This window comes from Eriocheir sinensis, chromosome 16 (assembly GCF_024679095.1).
Source record: "Eriocheir sinensis breed Jianghai 21 chromosome 16, ASM2467909v1, whole genome shotgun sequence".
NCBI classification, from domain to species: domain Eukaryota; kingdom Metazoa; phylum Arthropoda; class Malacostraca; order Decapoda; family Varunidae; genus Eriocheir; species Eriocheir sinensis.
This window is the reverse complement of record NC_066524.1, coordinates 4,319,990-4,331,032: the sequence shown is the minus strand read 5'-3', so window position 1 is coordinate 4,331,032 and position 11,043 is coordinate 4,319,990. Positions and strand designations below refer to the sequence as shown.

The following is an 11,043-nucleotide window of genomic DNA, read 5'->3' as shown; positions in this document are numbered from 1 at the left end:
TAGCGCACTGGAGTCCTCCTTCGGTCCTCTCTCGTACCTCTCAGCAACACGCCGTGCCCTCCTTACCTCCCAAGGGCTTCCCTCGCCTGCAGTACACAGTCACACTGACTTGTGGATACTTCAAGGCTGGAAAGATCACCACGATGAACACACGTGGCGCGGGAGGTTGGTGAGGGAGGTCCTGTCGTTTTGGAGTCTGGGAGTAAGATGGTTGCGGGGAGCGGCCAAGACCCAAAATCCTTCAGCGCCCCGGCCGCATATTCGCCAAGTCTGGAACACCTCGTCTCCACGGGAAATTAGGGCCATTCACAGCGCGCGCTCAGCCAGGCCACGTATTGCTCGTGACGTCATTACTTACCCTATATTTACACAGTTTTATCAAATATATGTTAATTATTTCGTGAGAACACACATATTTTCAACAGTTGAGATGTTTATAGTGATGTTACTGATGTCTGACACATTATAACACAGAGCTGGAACACAACTGATAACTGTGACGAGCTAAGTTATCTGGGAACACTGACGGAACATCGTCCCTTGCTCCTCGGGCTGTGTTACTTCATTTTCAACAGCTGAGATGTTTCTACTGATGTTATTGATGTCTGACATGCTATAACACAGAGCTGGAAAACAGAACTGATAACTGTGACGAGCTAAGTTATCTGGGAACACTGACGAAACATCGTCCCTTGCTCCTCGAGCTGTGTTATGCTATGCCATTGTTTCCCAAACTGGGGGGGGTACGCCCCCCTGTGAGTGCGTGAGCTGGATACAAGGGGATCGTGATTCCGTCTGCCAAAATTTGCATTTTTGCAAGACCGACCCCCCCCCCCTCTCCCCCCCACACACACACACATCCATACACACACACACACACACACACACACACACACACACACACACACACACACACACACATTACAAGAAATAAATACACACACACATATTGCAAGAAATACACACACACACACACACACACACACACACACACACACACACACACACACACACACACACACACACATACACATACACACGTGGAGTAACACTGTTTGAATCATCCTCACGTGAGTTTCAATATATATAAATATATATATATATATATATATATATATATATATATATATATATATATATATATATATATATATATATATACTGTATATATACAAAGGATGGGGGGCAGTGAGTATTTCTAAGATATTAATAAGGGGCATCATGTTAAAAAGTTTGAGAACCACTGCTTTATGAGATCTGTACGCCTACAACATCACAGGTATTGCATCGTGCATATTACACAATTATCAAATATAGGGATGAATGCATTCAATAGGGCGACTCGCCGTACATCCTTTCATGCAGTTAATTGGCAGAGATGTCAACAACAGGCACAAAGAGAGAACAAAACTGCCTGCTTTCCAGATGCTGATGCTTTACATTTAGAAGATGGTATGCACGGACATGCAGTCTGAGTCTAATGACTGTAATCTGCGGCGTTCCAGACTTGGCTAATATGTGTGTGTGTGTGTGTGTGTGTGTGTGTGTGTGTGTGTGTGTGTGTGCTTACCTAAACATAGCTAGAGGGGGAATAAGAAGATACCTTCTTGTGGTATCCCCCACCTCTGGTAAATTGATTGCCTGTGCTTGGTTTCATCCTTCGTGCCTATCATACCTTGCCTTGAATGCAGAAATCGTAGGGGCTGTTACTACCTGCTCTGGGAGAGCATCCCAAGGGTCAATGGTTCGGATGGCAAACCAGTTCCCCTTCGTATTTGTTCTCCAGTGGTCAGGTCTCGCGTGTATTTATTTCTTGCAATGTGTGTGTGTGTGTGTGTGTGTGTGTGTGTGTGTGTGTGTGTGTGTGTGTGTGTGTGTGTGTGTGAAATGAATTGAATTGAATTGAATTGAATTTATTGATTAAGCTCAGACTTTATATAAAAGTATGGAGCTCCTCCAAAAGAAAAAAAAATAACACAATATGTTGTCCATGCAACAAGTAAGTATTTGGTTATATAACTAAGCAAAACAAACACAACAATAATTAAATACATTAACAAAAGTAACAAAAACAGGTACTAAGAAATAAAAATAATTGAAGGAGAATAATGACTGCCAACACCTGACACTCATCTGAACATGCTTAGCACTGGCCTCAACAATAGAGCTAAATTTTTCATGATGGTAACATTGGTGTTTTGCATCAGTGATATTTATTTGAAATGTGATGGCCTGTGTGTATAATAGCTTGGTATGTACATATCACGCAACCTTACAATTTCACTATCAGTGCACTCAAAAAGAACATGGAATTCATCTCCCACAACACCAGCATCACACTTATTACAAAGCCGATCTTCTCTATTTACACCTTGATGCCTGCCAGCATTAACAGTTGCATAAACTGTTATTACAAGTTCTTAATCTCATCACCATTATTCGGTTGCTCTTTTGTAACCTTGAAATATACCACTCCATGCCATAATCCACCTTAAACATTTTGTAGTTACTGCACAGAGATTTTGTTACTATGTTGTTGTGCCAAGTTGCAATCCACTGGTCTTTCAATCTCAACTCCACAGCTTTTTTAACCCATGTTGTATTAGGAACATCTTGAGACAACCATAACCATGACATACCACACTCATTACAAATGTTTTTAATACAGGCTAAGCATGGAGAAGTATATATCCCTAACATATCCAAATGTAACAAGCAGTGATACATTACTGAACAAAATTTTGTATCTTTACCTTTTTTTTTTTTTTTTTTTTTTTTTTTTTTAAGTTGTTGCCTATTGCGCCGGTAGGCATCTTCCCGGTGGGGCCTGATGGTCGGCCCAAGGCTTCTTCCAGGTGGGGCCTGATGGTCGGCCCAGCCCGTTCTGGCGCAGGCGAGTGTTTATAGTGGCGCCATCTTGCATTGGCTCATGCTGCCCCCCGGAACTCGTACTTGATTCGCTTGGACGGCTTCCTCTAGAGTCCGGGTTGATGGGTGGTCTTCAGGACAGCATGTGGGTAGTTTTAAGCCACTCGGCGGTGACCGAAAAATCCGAGTGGTAGCGTGAGGATTCGAACCCGCGTCGTCCATCACGCGGCGAATGTGGGTCCAGTACGCTATCACTTCGGCCACCGCCTACCCCAAAAAAACTAAAATAACTTTAGACCAATATCCAATCGTTCTGCTCTTTATATGTAGTCAAGTGGAAATACTCCCAGTTCACCATATACCATGTCATTGCTAGTATTCTTATGAACTCCCAATGCCTGTTTTAAAAATTTCATATGCAAAGACTCTAACTCTCTAACTCTGTAAAATCCCAAATCTCTGGAGCATAGGTCAGTACGGGCAACACCGTGGTATTAAATAGTTCAGTTTGCATGTCGGCTGGCAAGTCAAATTTCCTACACTTTCCTATCAGTGAATACATTGCCCGTGTTGCCTGTTCTTTAAGCTCCAGCTCGCCTTTACGGAACCTTCCATTGTAATTAAATAACACACCAAGATACTTATAATCTTCCACTACTTCAATGTTTTCACCTCCAAATTCAAATTTGTAGTTATCAATGTTGGCTCTTCCCCTACTAAACATAACTATTTTTGTTTTGTTGCTGTTAAGTTGTAGTTTCCATTGATTACAGCACAAATTCAAAGCAGTCAAGGCTTGTTGCATTCCCTCCTCACTATCACACCAAATAATTGTATCATCTGCATACATTAATACCAGGAGTTTTAGTTACGAACTTAAGAAATCATCACCAAAATCTACATAATTACAATTAAATTCAAGCAATTTACTTTCAATATCATTAATATAAAAAGCGAACAGCAATGATGACAAATTTTCTCCCTGCCTTACCCTGCATTACATACAAAGGTGTCTGATGTCTGTTGGTTCAGCATGACACAAGACCTGATGTTGTCATACATGTTTCTGATTACATTAAATATTTTCCCATTCACCTTTTCCTTCACCAACTTGTACCACAAACCTTCACGCCACACCATATCAAAAGCTTCCTTGTAGTCCACAAACAAACAAAAAAGCCTCATTTTCCTCCAGTTGAACAAATTAATTATACATTAAAGCAAAAATATATGATCCAGTGTAGCGTACCAATGCCTAAAATCTACTTGTGTTTCATTAATAATGAACTTAGTATTTGAATATTCATTGAGTCTCTCCTTAAGTATTGAGGTAAGCAGCTTCCCCATACGGCTAAGCAAAGTGATCCCCCGGTAGTTGTTAACATCCTGAGCATCACCCTTATTCTTAAAAAGTTGCGCTATTGTCCCAACCAGCCGCTCAGATGGCATGACGCCAGTATCAGTTATCTTATTAAACAGCTTAACATATAGGGGGGACAAAATATGCTGAATACTTTTAATGTATTCATTTAATATCATGTCAGATGCTGGGGATTTATTGTTTTTTTTTATTTTTAAATATTTCTAGCAACCTCTTCGTTGGTTATAGGGTCATTAAGTAATGGTGAAAGTTCATTATCCATATTATCATGATCATTGAGAATATTTACTTCATTATTATCAATGTTGTCATCACTCGCTAACTGTCTGAAATGCTCGTAAATTCATTTAATGTAATGGGGATCTGATGGCTCTTTTTCTGACCATTAAGGATTTTCCAGTATTCTTTAGGGTCATCACTTTTGCATTTCCTAAGTTCTTTGATTATGTTTATCTTTTTTTTTAATTCTTTTAAGATTGGTTTTGTATTTTCTGCTTCCCTCAATCATGCTGTTAAGGTTTACACTATTCGTGTGCAAATGACATCTATGCCTTGCTTTATGGTACTCCTTTCTTGCTTTCCAGCATTGTTTGTCATAACCCTTTACAGTGGCATTATTGATCTTTTTGATATATGTTTTTTTTTTTATGTTGTGGAAAAGTTGCAAGTGCAGGGTCAATCAATATTTGCTTTAAGTCCTGGTTAATATCATCTATGGATAAATTATTCAACTTAACCATCAACTCATTTACCTTACACTCACTAATATTCCTCAAATATACACCCCTTCTCTCAGCATTCCACTCCTTACAGCGGGTACGTTACTTGGTCCCATAAATTTCATCCACAGTCTTCCTCCATCCTTCCATTAAATATAAACACTTGATGATTTTTATAAAGTTCAACCAGTTTCCTGCCATAAAAGTTCCTGTCTAGGGTCAGATCTTGGTTTGCCCTGGTCTTAGTTATATCATAATCAGTTACACTTATGTGGGGTACCTCGGCAGGCACCCGATCATCATCACCAGCACTAGAGGGAACATCAGACAGTGAGAGTATGAGCATTAAAATCACCACAAAGTACATGCATATAGTCATCACTGGCATAAGTTATCAAAATATTGTCGAACTCAACAAAGTGCTCTTCAGTGCCATATCTTGAGTGTGAGGGGGGAATGTAACCACAGCTTATTACCAACTCCTTACCTAAATTTGCACTCCCTCTGTCTACTGTAATTGAGTTAGTTCTTATGTGCCTCCACTGAAAGCTAACATTTTTCCTAATGGCAATAAGTAGACCCCCAGACTGTGTGTGTGTGTGTGTGTGTGTGTGTGTGTGTGTGTGTGTGTGTGTGTGTGTGTGTGTGTGTGTGTGTGTGTGTGTGTGTGTGTGTGTGTGTGTGTGTGTGTGTGTGTTGCAATGTGTGTATTTATTTATTTCAATGTGTGTGTGTGTGTATTTCTTGCAATGTGTGTGTGTGTGTGTGTGTGTGTGTGTGTGTGTGTGTGTGTGTGTATTTCTTGCAATGTGTGTATTTATTTATTTATTGCAATGTGCATGTGTGTGTGTGTGTGTGGGGGGGGGTCTTTCTTGCAAAAATGCAATTTTTTGGCATACGGAATCACGCTCCCCTTGTATCCAGCTCACGCCCCCACGGACAACTTAGCTCGTCACAGTTATTACTTATGTGTTCCAGCTCTGTGTTATAATGTGTCAGACGTCAATAACATCAGTAGAAACATCTCTACTGTTGAAAATAAAGTAACACAACCCGAGGAGCAAGGGACGATGTTCCGTCAGTGTTCCCAGATAGCTTAGCTCGTCACAGTTATCAGTTATGTGTTCCAGCTCTGTTTATGGCATGTCAGACATCAATAACATCAATAGAAACATCTCAGCTGTTGAAAATGAAGTAACACAGCCCGAGGAGCAAGGGACGATGTTCCGTCAGTGTTCCCAGATAACTTAGCTCGTCACAGTTATCAGTTATGTGTTCCAGCTCTGTGTTATAATGTGTCAGACATCAGTAACATCAGTATAAACATCTCAACTGTTGAAAATATGTGTGTTCTCACGAAATAATTAACATATATTTGATAAAACTGTGTAAATAAAGGTAAGTAATGACGTCACGAGCTGGCAATACGTGGCCTGGCTTAGCGCGCGCTGTAATTGGTCCTAATTTCCCGTGGAGACGAGGTGTTCCAGACTTGGCGAATATGCAAGAATATGTCAAGATGCCAGCTCTCACCACACTGACATCTCTCTTTCTGCATAACACTTATACTAACGCCCTAACGGCTATGGATTATTATTTATTAATAGCCTAACACCATGCACTAGGTAATAGTGGGTCATGCATCCCACTCATAGTTCAGCTTTGGCAGCAATAGCAAATATGATTTGAAATAGCGCGCTTCTCCCGCCTTCTAGTTTTCCCGCCTGTCCTGTGACTTACTTCCCGCTCTCTAAATCAAAATGGCGGGGACTCCCGCGGTATTTTCCACGGGCTATTTCTTAAAATAATTAAATCATGACATTAACATAAAAAAAAAAACATAGTAGAGGATAAAATAACTTTGCCGTGGGCATATCAACACAAGTATACAAAACAGATGCAGCAAATCTATTGAGAACCAAAACATTTGGGACACTAGTCACTGGAAAGGTAGGTGAAACATAAAAAAGTAATCATAAAAAAATAAAAAGTTAACGTATATATTGAACTGACCTGTCCCAGCTCCCTGCTCTTAGCTTTGGGCAGCAGATGTTCTGTCAGGAAGGTGAGGTTGTTGAGGATTCACTGCTGCCGCGCTGTAAAGTGGATATTTGCCTGCTCACTCGTCCTCTTGTGGAGCTTGCCAAACATAGTCCTCATACTCTGGAACCACTGCATCACCTCCTGACCTAGAATCCCAAGCTCTTCCCCCTTCTTGTCGAGGAGCATATTGTTCAATTCCTTATTCCTGAGGCCCTCTGCGTCTGGTCGAAGAACATGGGGTGGTCGGCAAACCACTCAGCCAGCCCCTGCTCCTGGTCCTTGGTGAGGGAGTCAGACAGATTTCTTCTTCCCGGCAGCGATCTGTGTGTCCTCAGCGGTGTCAGGTGTGTGGGTGTTTGCCCGAGCCAGGCGCTTCTGGGTTCCCTTGGGCATTGCTTCCGTGTGTGTTGTGTTCCCTCTGAGGGCAAAACTGTGAATGAGGGTTCTCTCCTCGACCACTCGCCAACTAGTCTGAACCAGATAAGACCTGTCGCATACCAGTCCCAGAGCGCTTGGCAGCAAACATCAGACGTAAGGGTTTACCATCGACTGATCGCCGAGCGGTCTCAGACTGATCCCAGATCTCTTGCCGACTGTTCAAAGAGGGTTTCCAGACTGGTTGGCGCAGACTTTAGCGATCGACCACCCGACAGTGACCACTTGACTCTAGCTAACACATGACCAGCCGATTGATTCAGCGGGGCCACACTGAAGTACCCATCTTACGCCAACCTTCCCACCAAAGGAGCGTGTTGCCTACCGAAGGGGAACTAAACCCTGCCCCGCAGTGGACTCAATTCCCAGATGAGAGGGCATGGGGAGTATACGAGGCGCCACGGACAATAGCCCTGCCCTAGGTGGCAAAAGGGTGGGCGTACTTTGCACCACCTCCCATATACAAATAATATTATTCATCATGATAGTGTATTATATTTGTCAATTATGACTACAATACCGTTTGTCCGAAACTTAATGAAATCTGAAAACACTTAGTGGCGCGACTGTACTATTGTTAACAGTGCTAATGTTTAAAATACCATGTGTCTTAGTGCATTCCAGCTCCCTGGTCCAACTCCTGCCACTGGTATCCAGGTCTCTACTTCAAAGCCACCGCCTGCCACACAGTCTTCCCAGCCTAATCCTTCTCAGGGGTCGGAGTCTGCGTATGGAGATGACCCTTCGGGGGTGTCACATGCATCTTCGGCAGTGGAGCTGTCGAGGCCCAGCAGTGCCAACAGCAGGGCCTCCGAGAAGCGCAGTGCCCCACAGACTGACGACATGCTTGCTTCATCGCGGAGCGGATGAAGGCGTCGGACTGGATGGAAGCCCGGTTGGACGAGGCACTCCGGAGTGGGAACAACCACAAGCAGGCATTCGGGCACTGGATGATGACAGAGATGGTGCAGCTGCACGACGAGTTCTGGCCTCACTTCCGCAGCGATCCCTTTAGCTTGTTGACAGCATACTAGGACCGGGCCAGGGCCATGCTGAACCCATCCGGGTAGCCACAGCAGCACTAGCAGCAAGGCTACTTCCCGGCCCCCTTCCAGCCGCCACTCAACTACCAGCACCAGTTTCCCATGCGTCAGTGGCACCCTCAGGGACAGCCAGCAGCACCACATCACCAGCGCCAACAGCAGCACCAGCAGACGTCGCAGCAACACCCCACCCCTCGGCAGCAGCAGCAGGAGATCCACGTAGGTCTGACTCCTCTCCTGACAGGTGCGGGTGGGACGATGAACACGTCAGGGCTATCAGAGTTGGTTGCCAGCTGGCCAGCCGCCACCTCACAGCTCGGCACCCCACGTACCCTGATGAACCCGGATCCAGTACCTGTCGCTCAGTAGTTGCTGCTACCTCGAGTCCGTTGTCAACTCCTCACCATGAAGTAGGCACTGATGATGCCTAGAGACTCATAATTGTGCAAAAGTTGTGTACTGCATATTCTTGAAATAGTTATCTGCTTTTTTTATTATAAAATAAATGTATGCAACATCCTCTGTTTTCTTTTCACTGAACCTTGAATGTAGTAATTGGTACATTTATCCCTAGTTTGTAACCTTCACCATCCACAAACCTTTCACACATTTAACTTAACACCCTCACTTTTTATATGTGGCTGGGGGAAATAAATGGTGCACTCACAAAATGTGGGTACTTGGTAATAACTAACAATTGGTCAATATTATACTGGATAACTTAACTTTAATATGATCCTGGGTGATTAAATGGGGAAGTAACGTTTGACTGGTACTTGGGAGTAACTTTAAAATTTGGCGAATACTTTACATATTTATAGATAGATTATACTAAGGATAAACAAACCATGTCTGATGAAATGCAATCACTTTATTCAAAATCACAAGGAACATAAAATTAAAGTACAAAAGAACATTTTAAGAGAAACGTTAAATCAAAGACAACAATTGCAAATATATGAAACATGAAACCGTAAATGAGTACATAGTAGTCCATTTTTCTGAAGTAGCACATTTTCAATACTTAGTATAGCCTCCTTTATACAAATTATACAGTAAAATCGGATATACATCACAAACATTTACACAAGTCAGTGTCTCTGTGCACACACACTACTCGTCAGCCATAACACGGTTCATGGGCCACGGCACACCACCAACAGAAGAATTGAAGTAATGCTTCTTCAACATTCTCTGCTCCTGGCCTGTCTGGACTCACGGTTGCCACCAACTACTTCCTCCATGTCAGCGAGGCTCCCTTTGTCGCGCCAGGCTCCCGGAATGATATGGTGGTCTCCGTTCTCTCGGTCCAACGTAGCATTCTGCAAGGTGGGGTAGCGCATCCTCATCAAGTTGTGTAGACCCATAGCAGCCATGGCAATGGTAGTCACAGTTTCTGGTTCTTGTCGCATGGTACTTAGGAGGCACTGGAAGCGATTCGCCAGTATTCCAAATGCATTCTCCACAATACGCCTACTCCTGGACAGCCTGTAGTTGTTGATCCTCTCCTCGATGGTCATGTTGCGTTTGGAGAATGGTTTCATCAGCCATGTCAGCAGCGGAAAGGCATCATCCCCAACAATGAAAAAGGGGTATCTTCGTCGTCATGTTGCAGTGGCTCCTGTGGAGGGAACCCGATAGTTTAGGCTTCAATGGCAGCATGCACGTTGGACCGGTTGAATACAGCGCAGTTAGACGCAGCACCATTTGCACCGACATCAGCCCATATGAGCTTGTAATCTGCATCAGCCACAGGCAGCAAGATGATGGAGAAGAAGCCCTTGTAATTGTAATACATTGACCCAGACTCGGAGGGACACTTGATGGCGACATGCTTCCCGTCAATAGCCCCTAGGCAGTGAGGCAACTGCCACCTGCTGTAGAAGCGAATGGCTAATTCCTTCCACTCAGCTGCATTGGTAGGGGTGCAGATAACTTCAGCCTGGAACTCTTCCACGATACTCTCGCACACTTCTTTAACCAGAAGTGAAATGGTGTTGTGGGGCACGCGGAACTGGAAGGCAAGGCTATGATAGTTCTCCCCGGTGGCAAGGGATCGTAAAGTGATTGCTAACTTCATCCCAGGCTCTAAAGGTGCCCGGAATCTTGTTGTTTCCTTACGGATCCTCTCAGACAGCCGAATGAGGACCTCCCTGAACATGGCTGGCTCCATTTTCATGTAGTTGATGAAATCTTCAGGAGACTCCGCCTCAGGTTCCCTCAGTCAGCGCGCGACCTTCCTTTGGTTCACACGTGACTTTGCCCCGCTGCTGTGTGGTGCCAACTCGCTCTTTCCTCTGTTTTCCTCTGCTTTCGCGGTGTGAGGCGTTCTGTGCTTCTGTGTAACTGCTGCTGTACTGGAGGACTACAAAACCAGGAGGATTACCCTGCCTTCTACTACAGACCGCTAAGTGTTCTGATTTAGTATTTACTTAGTTAGATAGTGATCCACAGTTACTCCTAGGACAAGTGTATTAAGCTTCCCACATCTACACTAAATTCAACATTCTTTCACGCCAACCCAGTGCTACACGGTTTTATATTGCTTTTGTGT

General features: G+C 43.7%; 1 protein-coding gene across 1 annotated transcript; it reads right to left on the bottom strand.

The window, feature by feature from the left end:
• Positions 1–10,131: 10,131 nt before the first annotated feature.
• Positions 10,132–10,662, bottom strand: LOC126999141 (putative nuclease HARBI1). The gene has a single exon (XM_050861471.1). The coding sequence runs from the start codon at positions 10,660–10,662 to the stop codon at positions 10,132–10,134; it is 531 nt and encodes a 176-aa protein (XP_050717428.1).
• Positions 10,663–11,043: the final 381 nt, after the last annotated feature.